A 23,831-nucleotide genomic window follows, 5' to 3' on the forward strand; every position below is an offset into this window, starting at 1 on the left:
AATGATTATATTTGAACTAGTAGCACCTTTACAGGAACAGAGTGTTGAACCAGCCACTCTAGCAGTATCAGAGAATTCTATAGTAACTGAAGAATAGGGAAGAGGAACAGTGAGTCAGAGGACTCCTAGGTATGTGAGATTGAATCATTCAGAAGATCAAATTATTGGGGATAAGAACACTAGAGTAATGACAAGAAGAAGACTGGCAACTAATGAGGTATATTTAATTTCACAAGTTGAATCGGTATCAATAATTGAGGCATGTAAGGATGAATTTTGGTTGAAATCTATGGAAGAAGAATTAGATCAGATTGAGAAAAATAAGACATGGACTTTGGATCCCTGGCCTAAAAATAAGAATGTTATTGGAACTAAATGGGTTTTTAAAAGTAAATTGAATGACGATGGTCAAGTTATAAGAAATAAGGTTATATTGGTTTGTAGAGGATATTCTCAGAAGGAAGGAATTGATTATGGAGACTTTTGCACCGATAGCTAGGATTGAAGCTTTAAGATTATTTCTTGCCTATGCTGCTTATAAAAACTACAAGGTTTATTAGATGGATCTTAAATGTGCATTTTTGAATGGGGATCTTGATGAGGAAGTTTATATTGAGCAACATGATGGGTTTTCACTATCAGATGATACAAATATGGTTTGCAGGTTAAGGAAAGATTTATATGGATTGAAACAAGCATCTAGAGCTTGGTATGCAAGGTTGGATAAATATCTTTTGAAGCTTGGTTTTACTAAGGGTAGTGCTGACAGTAATTTATATTATAAAATCACTGATGATGATATACTGATTATTAAAGTATTTGTTGATGACATTATTTTTGGAGGTGAAGATAAGTTGTGCATAAAATTTTCTAAGAATATGGAGAAAGAGTTTGAAATTTCTATGATTGGTGAGATGAAATTTTTCTTAGGTTTGCAAATTACTCAGACTAACAAAGGTATTTTCATATGTCAAACTAAGTATGCTAAGGAATTGTTGAATAAATTTGGTATGGGATATTATAAACTGTTTTGTACTCCCAAGTGAGAAATTGACAAGAAAAGATGTTTCTGCATTGGTAAATCCTACAAGATACAAATCTATGATTGGAGGTCTGCTTTATTTAACTCAGACTAGGCTTGCCATAATGAGTGTTGTTTGTATTGTTTCAAGATTTCAGAGTGATTCTAGAGAGAATCATGAGAGTGCGGTGAAAAGGATTTTTAGATACTTTCAAGGTACACCAGAATATGGTTTGTGGTACCCTAAGGATGATAACTTTACTTTATGTGCATATACAGATGTTGATTGGGCTGGACATGTTGATGACCAAAAAAGTACTTTTGGTGGAGCTTTCTTTCTTGGAAAGAATTTAGTTTCATGGATCAGAAAGAAATAGTCATGTACTTCTTATCTACTATTGAAGCTGAGTATGTTGCTGCTACTACTAACTGTACACAATTTCTATGGATGAAGTAAATGTTGAAGGATATAAAAGTGGATTGTGATGGACCGATAGTTAGTCATTGTGATAACTCTACTACTATTGATATATCAAAGAATTTGGTATTTCATTCTAAGACAAAGCACATATCTATGAAGTATAACTTTTTGAAGGAAAAGGTGGAAGCAAATGATGTTAAACTAGTTTATGTGAACACTAAAGAGCATATTGCAGATATTTTCACTAAACCTTTGCCCAAAGAATCATTTGAGTACCTGAGAGATAGATTGGGAGTTTCTACCCCTCCGGTAGAGACTTGATTGATGTGATTTGGCATCAGTCCAGTATGCATTATCAAATATACTATTCATTCCGGCACTGATGTGGGATGCTATTGCTCAAAGGGAGTAGTTAGCTTTGTGATTTAGTGGTTTATGTTTTTGGTTTGATATTTTTGTCAGATTTCTGGCATTGATGTCAAAGGGGAGAGATATTGATGTGAAAAAGAAAAAGATAGGGGGAGACATATTAATGAGAAAAAGTAAAGGGGAGAGATGTATGTATAATTTAGAGCTTTATAGAGATATTATTCATAGGGGGTGTTTGGTCTTTGTTTCAAAATTTCATTACTATATCTTTGAGTAGGAGACTATTGGTTGTCTTCCATTGGGGGAGATTTGTTTGGCATTTCTTGGTACTTAAGATGTTTTTCACATCTAGTGTTGCCATCAATGCCAAAGGGGGAGATTGTTAGCCATTTGGTGGAATTGATAATGTGTTGATTAATGTTTTGTCATTGATGTCAAGACTAGCCATTTAGATGCTTTACTGACACCCTTCTAGTCCTGGTAGGTTGAGTGGTTTTTGGTTGATTTGGATCTGACATGATCTGGTAGGCTCCGATATGATTTGGTTATGGAATTATCTTATTCATGATACTCATGTTCATATTCAGCAAGTTGGTTTTGGTCTAGTGATCAGATGCTATCATGTTCTCTTAGAAGCCTAGTTTCTGGTTCCAACGAGGGTTTCACTGGCAGAGCTTTTGAAGGAAGATCTTTGATGATATGCATAAGTGGTGTTGGTGCAGCTTCTAGTGGATTTTTAGGATGTTGATGGTGATCATGTTTGAGACTTGGCAAATGGAGATCATTTTATGTAACGTGTTGACCTATATTGGGTCCCAGTTGGTCTAGGTTATGGACTTGTTTAATGTAACATGTGGATTGGACCTCTTGATGTGTTTTCGGGATGTCTTATGTGTTGGATATTATTTCTTTAATCTAAGGCCAACATATTTTGTAATTATGTAATTGATTTATTGTCTACTGGCTGACCTAATTGTTTATGGTCGAGGGTTTGTATATAAAGATGTAAGATCTCATTGTAGATTATATATATGGTAGAGATCATGGTTATGGGAAATAGATGTAATGTGAGAGTAATGTAATATCATTCAAGTAGAGAATTTGGTTGATCATTAGAGATCAAATTCGATTTATGCAAGAGGATTTAGTCCTCCAATATTGAGCTTAACCGAAATTGTACTTAGGTATAGGAGATGCTATCTTTTGTAGTTCAACATTTCTCCAGATTATAGTCTGGATTTCTATGTAGCCAGTGGGACTCCTTTTGTGATTAGCAGTGTGTTGTAGGCTATTGGCCTTCCTGCAAGTGCAGTCCCCTCAATTGTAATTCACATATTTACTACAGAAGTATTATCTGACTGTGGGTATGCTTCCAAATGTGGTTTTCCCTTTACTGGGATTTCCATGTATAAATATTGGTGTCACGTGGATGGTATTTATTCTATAATTATTGTTTATGCTTAATTGGTTTAACTGCTATTCCTCTATTAATGTTTTGGGTTCTAATATTAAAGGCTTAATTGCTAATGTTTTTGGTAATCTGTGACAATTGATTCACCCCTCCCCTCTCAGTTGTCTTTTGGTTATTTAAATTGTCTAACACATTTCATTCTTGACCTCTTCTTAATTTTCTTGATCAGACCTGTCTGGCCTCTAAGCTTTTCCCTCATTAGTTCTCTTCTTAAATTCTTGAATTTTCATCTTCCACATTAATTGCAAAAAGGCCAGGCTTCTCACAAAAGTATCATCCTCAATAAAATTATCACATGCCTCCTTCCTTGCATCTCTAAAAGCTCCACCCTAAATATTTAAAGGAGTGAGGTCCAACTCCAAATTAAGGAGCAAAAGAGGAATACCAATATGTATCTCTACACTTGTTTCTACTAGCCTATCTTCTTCCATTTGTTCTTCAACCTACCTTAAAGGTGAAAAGGGCACAGGTGGTGGCGAAGGACTTTTATTTGAATCTTCAAGATTAATTATTTTAACTCCTTTAAAAGGTTTGATTTGCACCTTTGGGGAAAGATCTATCTTCATTAACCTTTTACCTTTTCAACTCATGAATCCTCCACTATCGTTGTTGCTCTCTTCTTTACCACTTCTTTCTTCTCTTTCTCTCTTTTGAGAAAAATAGTAAACAAATTTCATTTCTATCAGGTCATCTATTCTTTGAGGTAGAAGAGGTCGTGAGCCTGACTATTGCATCCTCTTTTGATGAATCAAAACCAATTCCTCCACTGTGATGGGCATTGGATGATGCACATCTCTTCTTTCAACTTGTTGGTCAAGAACCTCTTCAAGTGTCTTTCTTCTCCCTCAGTGCAAGAATCAATTCATCAAAATTGTTCATATTAAAATCAACTTTAGCACAAAATTGAGTAAAACCCTTTGTTGGATCATAGCTTGGATCCATTTTATGAATTGTAGCCCATAACTTCCTAAAAATTATTCATTTCTCCTTCCTCCAATCCTAACTCATGGAGTCAAACTCATTTCTAATTATATCCTTAGGAAAGTTGTGCTCATGAGGCAATATATCTCATTTTATTCTTGTCCTGAACATATTGTAAAACCCCTCCAAGTCATTGTGTCTAGCTATGCTAACCTTTAAATGATATGGTCCAAAGAATTTGTCAAAATTTTCATATCCTCCTTTCAAAATCACAAAATATGGGATGATAGTATAATCAGGGAAAATTGTTCCTTTTCCTTTTCCCTTTAATTCCTTATGATGGATGCACCCTATCTGCCACATTACTTTAGCAAAACCCATTCTCAAAGGAACATTAAAAGGCAATACATGTGGTTGACCAAAAAAACCATAGATTCTAATAATAGTGCTAACAGGATAAGGGATGAAATCCCTCCAATTGTGCTCAATCTTCAAAAGTGGCAACCTCTCTTTAGGCCTTACAAAATCATGTACCTCCTTGGGGATCCTTTGTGGGTTCACTATCAATCTTTGTCTCAACCTAGAAGAAAAGTTGTTATCAAATCTCAAAAAACTAGCCTCTTGTTTGTCCCAAGACATATTTGTGCTGCAAAGTTACACTAGAATTTCCTTATTGTCAATTGTCATCTTGAGGTTCATAGTACCTTCAAAGTAATCCACTTTCCGATATAAGAACATGTGCATGAGCAAGGAATACCACTAGAATTTAGTGCCAACCACTTTATTTTTAATATCCAACAACCCCTCATGAATCTTCTCTTCAAGGTATGGGCCGAAATCAAAAACCATTGTATAATATAGATGTTGAATTTGCATGGCCATATACATGAAATCAAGTGGCATAACTGTAATCTGATTGAAACCCAAGATTTGACATAGAGACAAAAAGGTAGCCTGAAAATAATGAGCAAAAGTCCAAATGGGGAATGGATCCTCTTAACTAGGGCCAATGTAGTATGTAGTCTCTCCTTCTATAGCCAAATACATTGGAAGAAAATTAGTTCTAATGAAATCTTTAATTTAATAATAGTCTGCCTTTTACTCATTTAAATCTACTTGTACCAAGTTAGCAGATAGTTCATCTAAGTCAAAAATCTCCTAGAATTCCTCTCTTCTGATTGTCAACAAAGTTTCTCCTTCATTTCCCCTTATAACCCTTGGGATAGTGTCATATCTATTTGCAATAGCCTTAAGAAGGTCGACATCCATGAACACACTCGGCACAACTAATTTACCTGAATCATATTTCCAGGAACTTGAGAGTGGGAAATGTAAATCTATTTGTACATAGCATAACTTGAACATATCTATCCTATTCAGTGGTACCCTAACATCCGCCAAGTGGTATGCTTTATCAATCAACCCTTCTCCTAGGGTTTTACCATGATCAAACCTCTACCCTTGGTACCTATCATTTTTCAAGGGCTTTAATTGGTCTAAGAAATCATCATAAAGATTTATCTTCAAATATTTAGTCTGTCTTGAATGTTTCCATGAGGGAGCCATTTTGAATTAGGGTTTTCTATTATAGCTTCGAATTGGGAAGGAAAAGACTAGGGCTAAGACAAGATTTAAATTACAATAGTAATTCAAGCAAATTTCACCTTTCTCTATTTAGCTTCTAACCCTAGAACAATTAAAACTCTTTTCCTACAATTTTTTACACAATTCACAATATCAATTGCTTCAAAATAGATGAAAAAGCTCAGACAAACTTACTACTTTGATTACACAAGGGGAATAGCAATTTTGTGTTGCAAGAAACCATATCAATCTTCTTCAGCCACGAGGATGTCCTATGAATCACTATGAATCTCTTATAATCAAAAATAGCTTTGAGAGTGCTTTTATTATTATCTGGAATGAAATGCCATTGTCTCATCCACCATTATTACTCACATGACTGAAATAATGGCTCTAACTTGCATTTGAAAAAAGTTTAAAACCTTAAATGATGTGGTCCAAAGAATTTGTCAAAATTTTCATATCCTCCTTTCAAAATCACAAAATATGGGATGATTGTATAATTAGGGAAAATTGTTCCTTTGCCTTTTCCCTTTAATTCCTTATGATGGATGCACCCTATCTGCCACATTACTTCAGCAAAACCTATTCTCAAAGGAACAATAAAAGGCAATACATGTGGTTGACTAGAAAAACCATAGATTCTAATAAGAGTGCTAATAGGATAAGGGATGAAATCCCCCCAATTGTGCTCAATCTTCAAAAGTGGCAACCTCTCTTTAGGCCTTACAAAATCATGTAGCTCCTTGGGGATCCTTGGTGGGTTCACTATCAATCTTTGTCTCAACCTAGAAGAAAAGTTGTTATCAAATCTCACAAAACTAGCCTCTTGTTTGTCCCAAGACATATCTGTGCTCCAAAGTTGCACTAGAATTTCCTTATTGTCAATTGTCTTCTTGAGGTTCATAGTACCTTCAAAGTAATCCACATTCTGATATAAGAACATGTGCATGAGCAAGGAATACCACTAGAATTTAGTGCCAACCACTTTATTTTTAATATCCAACAACCCCTCATGAATCTTCTCTTCAAGGTATGGGGTGAAGTCAAAAGCCACTATATAATCTGGATGTTGAATTTGCATGGCCATATACATGAAATTAGGTGGCATAACTATAATTGGATTGAAAACCATGATTTGACATAGAGTGAAAAAGGTAGCCTGAAAATAATGAGCAAAAGAACCAAAGGGGAATGACTCCTCTGAAGTAGGGCCAATGTAGTATGTAGTCTCTCCTGGTCTAGCCAAATCCATTGGAAGAAAATTAATTCTAATGAAATATTTCATTTTACAATAATCTGCCTTTAACTCATTTAAATCTACTTGTACCAGGTTAGCAGATGGTTCATATAAGTCAAAAATATCTTGGAGTTCCTCTCTTCTGATTGTCAGCAAATTTTCTCCTTAATTTCCCCTTGTAACCCTCGAGATAGGGTCATATCTATTTGAGACAACCTTATTATGGTTGACATCCATGAACATGCTCGACACCACTAATTTACCGGAATCATATTGCTAGGGACTCAAGAGTGGGGAATGCAAATTTCTTTATGCATACCATAACTTGAACATTTCTATCCTAGTCATCGGTACCCTAGAATCCACCAAGTGGTATGCTTTATCAGTCAGCCCTTCTCCTAGGGTTTTACCATGAACAAATCTTTTCCCTTGGTACCTATCATTTGTCGAGGGCTTCAATTGGTCTAAGAAATCATCATAAATATTTCTCTTCAAATATTCAGTCTGCCCTGAATGTTATCATGAGGGATTCATTTGTTTGAATTAGGGTTTTCTATTATAGCTTCGAATTGGGAAGGAAAAGACTAGGGCTAACACAAGATTTAAAATTACAATAGTAATTCAAGCAAATTTCACCTTTCTTTATTTAGCTTCTAACCCTAGAACAATTAAAACTCTTTTACTATAAATTTTTTCACAATTCATAACATCAATTGCTTCAAAACCGATGAACTTACTACTTTGATTACACTAGGGGAATAGCAATTTTGTGCTGGAAGAAACTGTTCAATCTTCTTCAGCCACTATGAATCTCTTTATGAATCAAAAACATATTTGAGAGTGTTTTTATTATCTTCAGGAATGAAATGCCATTGTCTCATCCACCATTATTACTTGCGCGAGTGAAATAACAACTCTAACTTGCATTGGAAAAAGTTTTAAAACCTAGTCGTTGATCATCTTTCATGGTGGAAAATCTCAAGAACCAAACTAGTCAATCTAACATTAACCCTCCAATGTGGCAAGTGGGCTCTCCAGAGGCATGACATGGCATATCCAACTAATCTCTTACTTCTCCACTTTCAGTGACCCCATCGTTGGCTTTTCTTGGCCTGCCTTGGACACGTGGCATAATCTCGTGATGTCATGGTCCATAATCTCCTCACATCTCTTGATCAAAAGGTTATGAGAACTATTGGATTTGTTCTCTATTTACTTTCCAGTTGTAACGATCACTTAACAATGGCTGCTAACTCCCGAGCACTTCTTGGACCAGGATTAAAACATCATCATTCAATACAAGAACATGCAGAAACATACATCCTTAGTAACTTGGGTTTTACCTAGTGGGAACCGGTAACTTCAAAGGTTTGAAAGGTCAAATCACCAACAAACTAAGACACCCTGGTATGTAAGATTGAATCATTCTGAAGATCAGATAATTGGAAACAAATTTAAAGGAGTTATGACAAGAGGAAGATTGACAAATGAAGAGGTATGTCTTATTTCTCAAATTGAACCATCATCTATCAATGAGGCATGTGAAGATAAATTTTGGATTAAAGCTATGGAAGAAGAATTAGGACAAATTGGGAAAAATAATACTTGGACATTAGTTCCCCGACTTAAAGATAAAAATGTAATTGGAACCAAATGGGTATTTAGAAACAAACTTAATGAAGATGGTAAGGTTGTTAGAAATAAATAAAGACTAGTGTGTAAGGGATATTCTCAGAAAGAAGGAGTTAATTACAATGAAACCTTTGCACTGGTAGCTAGAATTGAGGCAGTCAGATTATTCTTGGCTTTTGCAGCTCATAAGAACTACAAAGTTTATCAAATGGATATTGAATGTGCATTCTTGAATGGAGATCTTGAAGAGGAAGTCTATATTGAACAGCCTGATGGATTTTCTTGATAGATGACAATGATATGGTTTGCAGGTTAAGAAAAGCTCTGTATGGATTGAAACAAGCCCCAAGAGCTTGGTATGCAAGGTTGGATAAGTATCTTGTAAAGATTGGTTTTACTAAAGGAAATGTAGACATCAATTTATATTACAAAATAACTAATGATGACATCTTGATTATAGAAGTATTCATTGATGATATAATCTTTGGAGGAGAAGATGGATTATGTAAGGATTTTTCTATTAAAATGTAGCAAGAATTTGAAATGTCTATGATTGGAGAAAAAAAATTCTTTTTAGGATGGCAGATTTCATAGACTGATAAAGGTATATTTTCGAGTCAATCCAAGTACCTGAAAGAGTTACTAAAGAAATTTGGGATGGAGAACTCTAAACTGGTAAGCACACCTATGACTACAAATGACAAATTATCTCAAAGGGATGAATCTACACTTGTTAATCCAACTAGATACAAATCTATGATAGGAGGTTTATTGTATTTGACACAAACTAGGTCTGATATTATGAATGCAATATGTATTGTTTCAAGATTTCAAAGTAATCCTAAGGAAAATCATGAATCAGCAGTAAAAAGGATTTTTCGGTACTTACAAGGCACTGCAAATCTTGGATTATGGTATCCTAGAAATGAAAATTTTGATATGTGTGCATACACAGATGCAAATTGGGCAGGAGATGTGGATGATAGAAAAAGCACCACTGGAGTAGCATTCTTTCTTGGAAAGAGATTAGTTTCTTGGTTGAGTAAGAAACAGAGTTGTACATCTTTATCAACAGCAGAATCCGAATATGTTGCAACAACAACTAACTATACACAGGTACTATGGCTTAAACAAATGTTGAAAGACATAAAGGTAAAATGCAAGGAACCTATTACTATATATTGTGATAACACTACAGCAATTGATATATCTAAGAATCCGGTATTACATTCTAAAACAAAACATGTTTCTATCAAACTGATTTTTCTAAGGGAAAAAGTTGAAGAAAAGGAGATAAAACTGGTTTATGTGAATACTAAAAAACAGCTTGCAGATATTTTCACAAAACCTTTGCCTAATGAGACTTTTGAATATCTCATAGATCATCTTGGAGTCATACCACCACTGGTAGAGACTTAGACAGTTGATGATTGTCATCAACCAGTAGAATTGAAAGACAAATCTTTTACTCTGGTCTTTGATGAGGAAGCTACTTCTCAGGGGGAGTAGTTGGTATATTGAATTGATTGGTATTTTGGTTTTATTATTGTAACTTTGGCATTTGATGTCAAAGGGGAAGAGATATCTATGGAAAAACACATTATCTTTTAAGGAGAGATTGGTATTAAAAATCTTTGGATAAACACATGTTTCTCCTAGGGGGAGAGATTGTTGTTTAAAGGAGATTGTTGGTTTTTGGTATTTGGCATTTCTGTTTTGGCACTTTGATGGTTTTTCCATCTTGTGTTGCCATCAATGCCAAAGGGGGAGATTGTTGGTATTTTGGTATGGTTTTGTCATTGATGTGAACACCTACTAAAACACTGACACTTTGGAGATCCAGTAGCATTCACCGGCAAGCAAGTAACTATTGCACAGTTACTGGTATATGGTTCACCGATAGGATATAATATTCACCGACACTTGGAATAATATGGAAAATACTTGGTAATGTTGAAGACATCGTGTGGACACTTTGTTTTGAAGAATTAATCATTGGTATATTCATATTTGCATATTTGCTTTTACCGGCAAATAGGTCCAGGGTTACCTAGGGTTACACCGACAGGTTTATCTTTTCCAGATCAGTGTGGCACGATATGGAGATGATTTATTATTGTTGTAAATGCATTAAGCCGACATGTTTAATCAGTTATTGCATCAGATATTATATTGTTTGTAAAATGAATTTATTATAATATCTTGTAGAGCCGACCTACTAAAATTGGTCTTAGGTTATGGTATAAATGTAAGATCTTATTTGTAAGATCGAATGTGGAATGCAAAAAAGAATTGTGTGAAGGTATATGAGAGATTAAGAAGAGGTATACATGAAGACATCATTTGAAGGTGAAGCTAGGTTTTAAGAAGCATATTAGCATTACACCAATACTGAATCCAGCATATGAAGATGCTATTTTGTGTAGTACATTCTTATTGGATTTAACCATCCAACTATAGTCAGTGTGACTCCCATTTTGTGATTGAGCAGTGAGCTCTAGGCTATTGGCCTTTTTGCATGTGCAAACCCCATTTATGTACACTTACTATCTGCAGTAGTATCATCTGATTGTGGGTAAGGTTTCCCACTGTGGTTTTTCCCCTTACAGGGTTTCCACGTACAAATATTGGTGTTATGTGTTGTGGATGACTTTATGTTTATGTTTCATGCATTAATCTTTACCGGTATAGCAATTTACAGTTAACACTGTCTACCGGCATACTTAACTAGTTTACCGGTATTAAGCATTAAGTTGGTTAAGTGGTTTTTGGTTTGAATATTTAGACAACTGATTCACCCCCCCCTCTCAGTTGTCTCTGGGACCTGACATGATCTACATATAGCACCTATGTGCTTGATAAGATCCGCTTCAGTACCACTCAACAATATATCAATACAGAGCTTCACAGGTTACCGCACAATCAAAATCTCAATATTCTCTCATGATCTTATACTTCATCTCATAACTCATCACACTTTTTATAGACATCAACTTAGTCGGATAACAACCTTGGAACAATTTTCTAGGTTCAATGAATCTAGTCAATCTTGCACTACACACTTTACTTATGTCAACCACCGACACAACAACTCAAAAATAAAACATAATGTGTACCGGTTTACCAATCTTAGTGTCTTTGTTCTACCGGTTAGCTATTCTTCATGATTGACTGCTCTGTACATCATAACTCACTCATCCTATTGAATCTATTGTTGCGGTGTGAAACATAGCTACTTGATATAATGTCCAACACTCCAGCAAAACTACATCACCTAACTCTTCATTGATTGCTCATACTGGTTGCTTGAATACAACTTTGTTCCTGAAGTCCTATTTGTCGATTCACTGTTTAACTATCTTCTCTCCCAGTTATGAATTACTTGTTGGCCTAAAATTCTTACATGACTATCAAAACATAGTTGCCATCAATGACAACATAAAAGAAGTCATCAATCAACCTATTACATCAAAACATCATCATCAAGCCAACAAAGGGGACCCCAAAGATCATTTGAGAGAATTTTGCACCACTACTTTAGAATTTGTTGTAGACGTAACATACCTTATGAGACTATTTTATTATAGTCATGGAGGAGGCGCTATGGAAATTGTTCTCGATTACCTCCAACTATCAAATCTTTCTAAGAGTTGGCTGATAAATTCATCTCACACTATGCTTACAACTACGAATATGAAGTTTTGCATGTTTCACTAGTAGAAACGCTTATGTGTTCTTCCTCCTCAAAATCAATAAGGTTGGCTTCATCTTGAAACAAACAATTTTGAAATATTTAGATTCTCATTTTAGGAGACATAAGTTTGATGACCAATGGTGAACCTAGTATGCTAAAATGCAAGGATTCAAGGCAGCTCTAGGTCTGAAGGGAATTGTGATGCAAGGTGTTACTTGTGCTATGATGGATAGACATAAGGAAAAGCGATCAAGAGAGGGTGTGCTAAGTAGGAGATGATGAACTCCATGTAGACCACCCAACTCAAAGATGCTAAATTGTTCTCTAACTCGAGGATGATGTGCCTCAAGTGATACAGGAGGATTGATAACCAATGTTTGTTTTAATACCTTTTAAGAGTAACCTAAATGAAAGGATAATATTTGTTTGACCAATGAATGAGTGCAAGGAATGAATATGAAATGAGATGAAGTGATCTAAAGGATGCAAAGACTAAAGATGTGATGCAAGGACTAGGTATGACTAAGTTTAATGATGTGACTATTCAAGGACCTACAAGGTGTGGCAAGATAGAATGATGTGATTATGCAAGGACCTAAGAATATCAGAACTAGAAAATGATATCCCAAGACACATGGAAGAGATTTTTCTACAAGAATATTGGTGTTGGGAGATATAATATGGTTGAATGTATTGTCCTTTGTTGTGCGCTTGGGATAAGGCTCTTCTAAAAAAGAAAGTTTGCGATCTCAAGGGTTTAGGTTCAAATTCTATCTTAAGATAATTTTGGAAGTATCATTAGTGATGTAGAAATGCATGATGTTTCAACAAAAGTTTACAATTTTAGTATAAGAAGTATCTCCTCTTCTGAATAACCTTTGGGCTACATTACTTTTTCCTAGGATGATGGTATATGGACTTCTTCACGAACTTGTGGGATTTATGGATGTGGGGCATAGGTGTGCTACTAGATGGACCAAGGAGAGCACAAATTTTATGTTTCAATTTAAAAAAAATAAAAATAAATTGCTTGTTTTTGACCAAGTGTGACAAGAAGACACTCAAGCACAACAACATAATGTTTGAATTATTTGAAAGGTAATAGTGCAAATGAAATGTGTGTGTTCAATAGCCCCTCAAGACCAAGTTTTCATTGGTCTCAACACAATCAAAAAAACTTGAAGAAAAAATCCTATGTTCAGTTGGTTCACAATGTGAATGATCTAGCCCACAACTCGGTATTTCCTTACCTTGAATTCTCAACACCTTAATGAGTATTTAACAATCTTGTCTTTGTGAGAGAGGATAGGTAGGGGGACCCAAGTCTAGAAGCATAACACAATCACCCTTTTATGGAAAGCTATAAATAGACTATACAAAGTTGAAAACTTCTATCTCATCTCAAGGAAATAAATATGGTGAGTATCTTGGGGGGAAAACCAGTTATCCCCTTGCACTAAAATCACCACACCAAGACAAATAAGGGTAGGCTTCTAAGTAAGGTGTCTAGTAATAATTCGGGGACTCGATGTTGATTCGAGTGTTAGGTCTTTGTACCTTTGGATAGGGTCTCCTCCATCATCATAAGGTCTAATATATCTCACACAAGTGTGTATACATAAAGAGCTAGCGGAATGAATAAATAACAAGAAGCAGAAGGCTTTCACTCTCATGCCAATTTATATAGTAGGCCAAATTGAAAACACCACTTAGGTCATTCCCTTCCACCAAGCTTTTAAGGGCATCTCGAAAGGAAGACCCTTCTAAGAAAATAGAAACTTGAGAGTCGCTAACATTTTTCTCTTGCACCCACGACCACAAAAGCCATGAGAGAGGATAGTGTGTGTTAGTAGTAGGTCCACTCAATAGATGTGCAAGTGCACCAAATATAGAAGACACTTGTTAATTTTAAACACCAATGTCCTAGCAATAAATGTCATTAGTAGTTTCAAGATATTGGTCTTCAACAAATGATCGATACCTGCACAAGCACACAAAGCCACAAAGATTGGTTCACAAAAACAAATCAAAACACACTGACACAAAACTAAACATAAGTCTAATTAACAAAAAAAAAATTAATCTACTTAACAACATCATTTAAAATCTAATCTAATTAACAAAATTATACACCTAATTTTAATCCAAACTAAATTAAAATAAAAAATCTAATCTAATAACAAAATTTATATTTATATTAATCTAATTAAGAAAATTAAAATCTAAATTAAATCTAATTTAAAATATAATGTGAAAAATCTAATTCTAAAAACTAAATTAAAAATAATAATCTAAAACTAAATTAGAGACTAACCTAAAACTAAATTAAAATTTAATTTAAAATCTAAAATTAAAAACTAATTTAAAATCTAAATTAAAATATAATTTAAAAGCTAAATTAAAACTAATTCTAAAAAAAATTAAGTTAAAACTTTTCTCTTGATTTTGTGCTCTCGGAATCTTTTAACATTAAACTTTTCTCTTGATTTTGTGCTCTCTTGATCAAGAAAGCAAAATGTAAGAATGCAAGAAAGATATCAAAAGATGCAAACAATGGATTTTGAATGCAAAGTTGTGGATGCCAAAATGGGAGAGGGGCTCTGCTTTTATAAACATTTTTTGGGTGAATCCATGTTGTGCTATGAGTGTGGGATAAATAATAGGGTTCGAGAATTTAATCTCATGTGTGTGAGGTGGATGTAAATGGGTAGAGGAGAAAGCATAAATGAGTAATGTAATTCTTATGCATATGTTTTATGAAAATAGATGAATAATCTAAATGTAGAGTAATAATATTATTAAATAGATAGATGGATATATGAGATGATAATAATATTAATAATGGAGAAATAATAAGAATAATAATAATATTAATGGATAAATGATAAATAATAATAATTATTATTATAATATTAATAATGGATAATATTGATAATAAAATAAATGAAATAATGCATGAAAATGAAATGGATCCATTTAGAATTAAAGTCAATTAAGACAACAAATTTTATGTGTCTATAAAAATCACTTTCTTCATCTAGACCATTGCCACTTAATCTTCTTTGTTACATAAATAAAGCTATTAAAAGAATGATGTCTTGAGCATCATTCTAAATATTAGAGTTCCCAATTTTGCAAGAGCTCTCTTCAAAGATTAATGATAAACTCCATTTCAAATGCTCAATTTTCTAGAGTGATTACCATCACTATTACACTGAGTGTAATTTTTTTTCAGTATAGTTATATTTCCAATTCTACCTAAAAATTAAAGAAAATGGTCAAAGAAAAATCTTTATTACTGGCAGTGGCATACAATATTGGGCTTCATTAAAACTGCAATAACAACATTTACAGAATTACAGTAAAATGGTCTTGCAGTTGACTATCAACCTGTCGATTTTGAGCACCGTATGAAACCTATCCGAAGTGGACAATCTAATGAGATCTTTGTAAAGCATGTTTTCCAAGTTATTTTGTGCTCTAGCACATGTTCACTAGTACTTACACAAATAATGCACAAGTACTTGACAAGTGAGTCTATTATTTTAATTCTCAAGGAAGATGCTTAGTTGGATTTGTTGAAATATCTACATCACTATGGTTATGGAAATAAACTTATGTGTTTACTGATGAGGCAAAGTATACACTATTTAATTGTCTTGGTAATTGCATTTTTTTTTTGGTAATGTTTGATAGATTTTCTTGAAAAACTAGCTAGACCTTTCCTCATTATTTGTAATTAGGTGATTTGGTTTTACTAGCTCAACTTAAGGTCATTTGTCTCTCTTTCCATGCAATGCTACAAAACTCTCAATTTTCGGATTTTGCTAAATCATGTACCTTCTCTACTTTTTGGCAAGTGATTTTGATATAAGCACTTGAGAAATGCAATGTGATCAGAGGTAAGAAAAGTGACACCACTATTAGTTCTTGCTTGACTTTTGATTATTGATAAAGTACAACTGTTGATTGACAAAATTTCATTTTAGCCAATGTTTATTTTTTATCATTGCCTAAAGCAACTCTCTATTTTTGGTTTCCTCAAAATCAAAATTAGATTCTTCTTCTCTATGTTGTAGAAGGTATGTTGTAGGTATGGGATGTAGTAGCTGGTCAAAAATAGTATACATTTGAAGACCATGAAGCACCTTTATATTTCATTTGTCATCATCACAAAGAAAAGATCCAGGTACATTGTTTCTCAAAATGTAATCATTAGATTGGCTATTGAATATGACATCATGATGAAGTTTTAACAATTGTCCACCTTCACCAGTTAAGTACGTAAGCAATGTCCATGTAGCCTTCAATCCTAAATTTCTTATGGTCCCCTAAAAATATTTGTACAGGGGCTCTTCAAATTACATAATGTAATGTTGGTGTTTAGAGGGACTCCCATTTGATACATCAAACATTTGATATTTTAGTATAACAGCAAAAACAATCAATTAAATTGTTACATTTTTCCAAACAAAATAAATTTGAATCCAAAATGATTAACAACTAATTGCTCTCTCTATTGGTAGCTCATATTTCTTTTTATGCCCACACAAAATGACATGCCATCACATGAAAGCCGATAAGATATTCAAAATAATGCAACAATCCCAACTGTCTATCTCCATATTGTTGGAATCAGGGATCATTGAGAGGGGGGTGAATCAGTGATCTATCGGTTATCAGATTTTCAAACTTAACTTTTAACCATTGGAAACAAATACTTTAAACTAAGATGCAGAAATAAATAGCAAACAACCACAAGATCATAACACTAGTATTTTTACGTGGAAACCCAAAAGGGAAAAACCATAGTGGGATTTGAACCCACAATATTATTCCACTATGGCCAGTAGAAAACCAATGTTACAAATGGGGAATTCACAAGCATTTAGGCACACTTCCTAGAGCTCACTGCTCAAATATAGTTGCCCGGAAGGCTACAACCCTCAAGGAAGTCTTACTGACTTACACAGCTGATTACAATGATGAATTACAATGTATGAACTCTGGAATAGCATCTACTATGCTCGGATAAGCACAAAAACATTGATTGGATCAACTTCTCTGTTTTGCTCTATTATGCCCTGTACATTGTCTCAATCAACTGCCAGATCAAGAATGCGCACATGAAACTATGCCAAAATGGATTCTCGATCACCTCTCGCTCGCATACAATCGCATCATATGCCAAAAAGATCACCCACACCAAACTTATATATCGACACCCAGAAATAGGGTATACATCATGTCGGCTTGAAGGTGTAACGTGTAGTTTCATGCCAGCTTGACTGGATCCAAAAAAATAAATGTGGATCACCAATATAGTAATAAGATGATGTATCTAAGTTGGCACAATCAACAAGAACATGATTCAATGCACCACAATCATCAGAAAGCATGTAGACCCAAAAATGCTATGTTCTTCTTGAAATACCAGTTAGCACACTACCAGTTAACACCTACTTCTAAATAAGAAAAATTATGACCACCGGAACGAATCTCCATGAAGAGTTTCCATCAATGACAACCCTAAACAAAAAATCAGTCACCGAAAACCACCAAAAATCATCGGATGAGTGTCAATTGCCAACACATATCCTATTTTAAAATGGTGCAATACTCCCAGCTATCTATTTCCATACCCTCCAAATCCTGGTAGCTATGATTTAGACTTAAGCTCATCAAGATGATAGACATGTTCTACAGATAATGCCTTCATATGAATTGATTTGTTTTTCTTATGAAGATCTTACCATTATGTATATTTCATCAAAATTTTGGTCAATTTGTCATATTTTTAAACCTGTCTTTATCACTATATGTTTTATAACAATACTATTAATGTACCACACCAAATCTACTTGGCCTTATGGGCATATATTTTTAAAATAATGTTTCATATGGGATTCCATCTATCTTTTCAGCTAATGCAATCCAAGTTACATTTCTTTGGTTGTAAAATTAAAAAATCCTCTAGCTTAGACTATTTTTTGTTTCAGAGTTTTGGCAATCAAATTATGTTGGTATTCATACAAGGAGCTAAATTTTTTTTCTTTTTCTTTTAATCTGACATTTTGATAATATTCATGCAAATAGCTGATTTGTTTCTTTTTTTGCAATATTTATGCAATAGGATTAAATTTTGCAAAATCTTAATCTTTGAACTCAAAGCTTATTTGATGTCAAAAGTATACCAAAGTTGAAATTTGGGCATATTTGACATGCTTACGATGTGTTGTTTGTAACAACCTATCTTGTTTAGCATTGTAGTTGAATGCAATTTTTTTTGTGAATCCCTATGATGCAATTTTCAATGTGGGAGCTATGCCGTGATGGAACATTCTTTTTTCATAAATTACTTTTAAAAAAATTATCACATTTTTCCTCCTAATTTGCCTAAGTAATTTATGGATGCTTTAAAATTATTTTATGAGGTTGAGAAAGGAATATATTTTAATGGGTTTCGAACAAAGACTTTCTTGTCTCAATTTAGGGTAGGATGCATACTCTATAATTATCATTATTATTTGTTAGATTTTGAGGGTTGTTAAGAGGCATAGGCCTACTTCTTAGTCTCTTTCTTGCATTTCCTATTTGCATATAATTTGGTTCGTTGATTTTATAAATATTTTAAATATTTCTTTCTTCAGATCATGGGCTGCATTGCAACACTTGTTTATATTGATGCCTTAGGATAACAAAGAAAAATGTAGGGCTTTTTCTATACAAATTCGTAATACATTTTAATAGAATTTAGTTTTCAAAAAATAAATTACAATTAAATATTTTGTTATGTCTAGTATTATTTTGAAGGTATAAGAAATGTGAATAGAGTGTAGTAATAGAATTTTAAAGGAGCAATATACTAGAATGTACTAAAAATTTAAATTTAACAAATTGTTTAGAATATACTAGAAATATAAAATAGTATGAACCAATTACCAATATAATATTATTATTGTTGACAATTAAGAGAATATGATAACATTGTCTTCATTAATGAATTTAAACTAGAGAATATGATGAATTCAGATATGTGTAATTAGAAATGTACACTAGAGTTAGTGAAAGGGGGTTTTGATTTAACAAATTATCAATCTCAAGGTGTACAAATTCTCACTTGAATATTTAGGATAGATGATTTACATACATAATACATAGAATCATGGTGATATGATACTCTACTTACTGCAGCGTTGCATTGTACTTAAAATTTGATTATATGGTGCATCTAATGTTTATATTATGTAAGGCATTTTAATAAACAAACATTACTTTAGGAGATTTTTCTTTAAAAAATGAAATCACATTAAAAAAATTCAAACCTCTTCTTTTGTTATCACCATATATTGTTTACTTTGTTTGAAAAGATTTTATCATTTTATTATAGAAAATAAATAAATAAATAAAAAGTTTACAAATTAGTTTGAATTGACAATCACAAAAACATCACTTCTAATTTTATCTTGTAATAATTATTAAATAATTAAAAATTATATATACAATTAACTTCCAAAATAATTTTTATATAGTTTAATAATCAATAATAGATTATTTCAGCCAATCCAAACATCATTAATATATATTAAAAACCTTTACAATAATTTTCAAGATCTACAAGACAAACATAAATATAATAAAATTTAAAACAATTTTTTAAATAAATAACAAATCAAATGATTTGATAAAAACTATAATCTATTTAAATTGAACCATCTCAATTTGAAAAGAAATAAACTTTTACAATGTCAAATTGCGGATCCATGAGAAACAAAATTTCAAAACCAAATCAACTCCCTCAAAGTATTTCTTTTCAAACACACTAAATACCAGCACTGTTGTAAAACCTACTACATATGACAGTCCCACTCCAATGTCATACCCCACACTTTCCCCATTTTGCTCTTCATTAATAAATGTAGAAATGGGAGGAGGACTGGGAGCAAATTCTGGCCAGGAACATCCCTTTGGAAGTGGACAACCCCTTAAATTTTGATTGCCTGAATATGATGACTCATTGAATGTTGTCATATGTCCTCCTTGTGGTATACTGCCTGAAAAATTGTTGTTGGAAAAGTTAAGGGCTCCCAAATAGCTCAAAGAACCAAGATCTGGAGGAATTTGTCCAGAAAAATTATTTGTAGAAAGGTCTAAGGATTCCAACCAAGTCAATTGTACAATACTATTTGGAATAGCACCATTGAAATTGTTCATGGAAAGGTTGAGCAGCTTCAATCCCTTCAATTTTCCTAAATCAGAAGGAAGATACCCATTTAGTTGATTTTCTGAGAGATCTATGGATGCCATGGTGGGGAAAATATATGTGTAGTGTTCATCTCGGCCCTTGGAATTCATAGTCAATCCATTCTTATATGTGTATATGGCACTGTATGTTCCACTAGATAACAAAAGGTCAACCTTGGAAAATTCTTGATGTGTTTCTATCATCATTGCTTGTAAACTAAAAATGTTGTGTGGTGTAAGACCTGATAGACAATTTGAAGAAAGATCCAAGATTTGTAGGTTATTCAGCTGCCCAATTTCTAGAGGAATATTACCTTGAAAATTATTCTTCCTCATTGCTAACACTTTCAACTCTGAAATGTTTCCTATTGACTTTGGAATGTCGCCACTGAAGAGGTTTTGCCCAACATCTAAAAAATATAATTTTGTACAATTTGATATGGAAGTAGGGAATGATCCATTCAACTGATTATTCTTCACCAGAAGTACCTTCAATTCAATTAACTTACCAAACTCGTATGGAATCCTTCCCCTCAAATTATTATCCGCCAAATTGAGCATTTGAAGCTTGGAACAATTGGCTAAGCTTGGAGGGATGATTCCATTCAAATGGTTATTTGCCAAATTTATAATCTCTAGTGAAGAGACGCCCTCTAATTGTGGAGGAATATTTCCTGTCAAGAAATTGTCGTTGAGCAACAATACTGTTATATTAGCTGGCCAAATTGATGGTATTTGACCAGACAAGGCATTTCTAGACATATCCAAGACCCCCAATGGATTCCTGGCTGAAGTATTTAGCAAAAGGCGACCTTGCAGATGATTTGTTGTGAGGTTGATGAAGAGAAGACTCATTTCCAATAGCCACAAAGGAACTTCTCCAGAAAGATCGTTGTCAGGCAAATCCAACTTTAAAAGTGAGAATTGAGTCGAAATCCACAGCGGGATTTGACCATCCACCTTGCATGATGTCAAAGATAAGCTGAGCAACTGGAATGAGGGAATCCAGGTGGTGCTGATATTAAGTACACAATTTGATAAGTCCAAAACTTGCAATTTGCTAAGGTTGTGAAAGAAAGCCTCTGAAATTATTTGTTGGTGGTCTAGTGAGAGAGCAAGATCTTCAAGTGAAGAGGGTAGCGCTGAGGAAGCAATACTCTGGTTGAATAAATTCCCATTAGCATAGAGCTCAGCAAGGAAGGAGAGCCTTGAAAATGAGGAGGGAAGAGTTCCATTCAGTTGGTTGTAACATAGATGCAACATTTTCAGCAAAGAGAGATTTCCCAAGGAATCTGGGATTTCTCCACTTAGTTGGTTGTGGGATACATCCAAGGTTTTCAACAAAGAGAGATTGCCCAAGGAATCTGGGATTGCTCCACTTAAGTTGGTTGTGGGATACATTCAAGGTTTTCAGCAAAGAGAGATTGCCTAAGGAAGCTGGGATAGAACCACTGAAAGAATTTTTAGAGACACCAAAATGCTTGATCAAAGAGATATTGCCTAAAGAATATGGAATCTTACCACTCAAGTGATTTCCAGAAATTTCTAGCCTAATTAGGGAAGAGAGACTTCCCAGACAGGATGGTAAGCTTCCATTTAGCTCGTTGTAAGAAAGATCAACCCAACTAAGATTGCTGAGCATACAAATAGCACTGAGCAAAGTTTCACCTTCAAAATTGTTATAGGACAGATCAAGGACAGCAACAGAAGAAGGCAATGCAATATTCCTAGTCAAGCTATTAGAATTTAGATATAGCTCTGTGAGAGAAGAGAGACTTCCCAGACAGGATGGTAAGCTTCCATTCAGCTCGTTGTAAGAAAGATCAACCCAACTAAGGTTGCTGAGCATACAAATGGCACTGAGCACAGTTTCACCTTCAAAATTGTTATCCGCCAGATCAAGTACAGCAAGAGAAGAAGACACTGGAATCTTCCCAGTCAAGCTATTAGAATTTAGATATAGCTCTGTGAGAGAAGAGAGACTTCCCAAACAGGATGGTAAGTTCCCATTCAGCTCGTTGTCAGAAAGATCAACGACTCTAAGGTTGTTGAGCATGCAAATAGCACTGAGCACAGTTTCACCTTCAAAATTGTTATCCGCCAGATCAAGGACAACAAGAGAAGAAGACACTGGAATACTCCCAGTCAAGCTATTAGAATATAGATGCAACTCTGTGAGAGAAGAGAGACTTCCCATACAGGATGGTAAGTTCCCATTCAGCTTGTTGTCAGAAAGATCAACCACACTAAGGTTGTTGAGCATACAAATAGCACTGAGCATAGCTTCCCCTTCAAAATTGTTATCGGCCAGATCAAGAACAGAAAGAGAAGAAGACACTGGAATATTCCCTCTCAACCTATTATAATATAGAAGCAGACTCTTGAGAGAGGAGAGTTTTCCCAAACATGGAGGAATAGTACCTATTAATCCCATGTTGCTGAGGCTTATGGTTGCAAGAGAAGTGAGAGTGCACAAGCTCTCAGATATAACACCGCCCTTAATTCCAACATTACTGTTTATTCCAAAGATATCATCACCCTCCGTTCCAAAGTCACTGTATATTTCAACACCGACAACATGACGGGTCGTGTGATGGCAGGAAATGCCGTCCCAGAGACAGCAATCTCCCCCCTTCTCCCAAGAGCTCAGATTGGTAAAATGAAGTGAATAGGTATAGGAATAGATATCAGAAGAGTAATTCAAGGCATCTTTGAGTTGAAGAAGAGCATCCCGTTCCCTGTGAATACATCCACAGCAGAAGGGGAGGAGAAAGAGGGTAATTATAGTGAACAAGAATAACTTGGCTATGGGCGCCATGAGTTTGGGTTGATTTGGCAGGGAAAGAGAGGGCAACTGATTATAAAGAATGGCGCTGCGACTGGGGTCAACGAAGGGGCAGTGTGAGTCTGCCGTGGGTGATTTGAGTCATACGTCACGTAACGTATGGAGGTGCGAAACACCCATGAATTGAATAAAGAAAAGGACTAAGTTAAAATTTTAAAAAATTGTTCTGGGTGCCATGAGTTTAGGGGATTCAAGGCTGACCACTTATTATAGGGAAGAGGGGTAGGTAGTATAAGTGGATTGGGGTGAATTAATAGGAATAAGTCGTTGTTTTAATAAAATTATGGATTAGTTAATATTTCAATGAGAAGTTAATAATCATAAAAAAGTAATTTTCAATGTATAAAAGTTTATTTTACAATTGTTTAATTTGGATAATTTATTAGACT

General features: G+C 34.2%; 1 protein-coding gene across 1 annotated transcript in view; it reads right to left on the bottom strand.

Annotated features, from left to right (window-relative positions):
- Positions 1-23,415, bottom strand: part of LOC131032398 (receptor-like protein EIX2) — a 43,704-nt gene extending 20,289 nt beyond the window's left edge. The window contains exons 1-2 of the mRNA XM_059210699.1: positions 22,119-23,415; positions 20,184-21,739 (exon numbers count right to left, since the gene is read on the bottom strand). Of these exons, the coding sequence (XP_059066682.1) occupies positions 20,184-21,739; positions 22,119-23,415 (2,853 nt within the window). The remainder of the gene's footprint in view (positions 1-20,183; positions 21,740-22,118) is intronic.
- Positions 23,416-23,831: the final 416 nt, after the last annotated feature.

The sequence above is a fragment of the Cryptomeria japonica genome, chromosome 8 (genome assembly GCF_030272615.1).
Source record: "Cryptomeria japonica chromosome 8, Sugi_1.0, whole genome shotgun sequence".
In the NCBI taxonomy this organism is placed as follows: domain Eukaryota; kingdom Viridiplantae; phylum Streptophyta; class Pinopsida; order Cupressales; family Cupressaceae; genus Cryptomeria; species Cryptomeria japonica.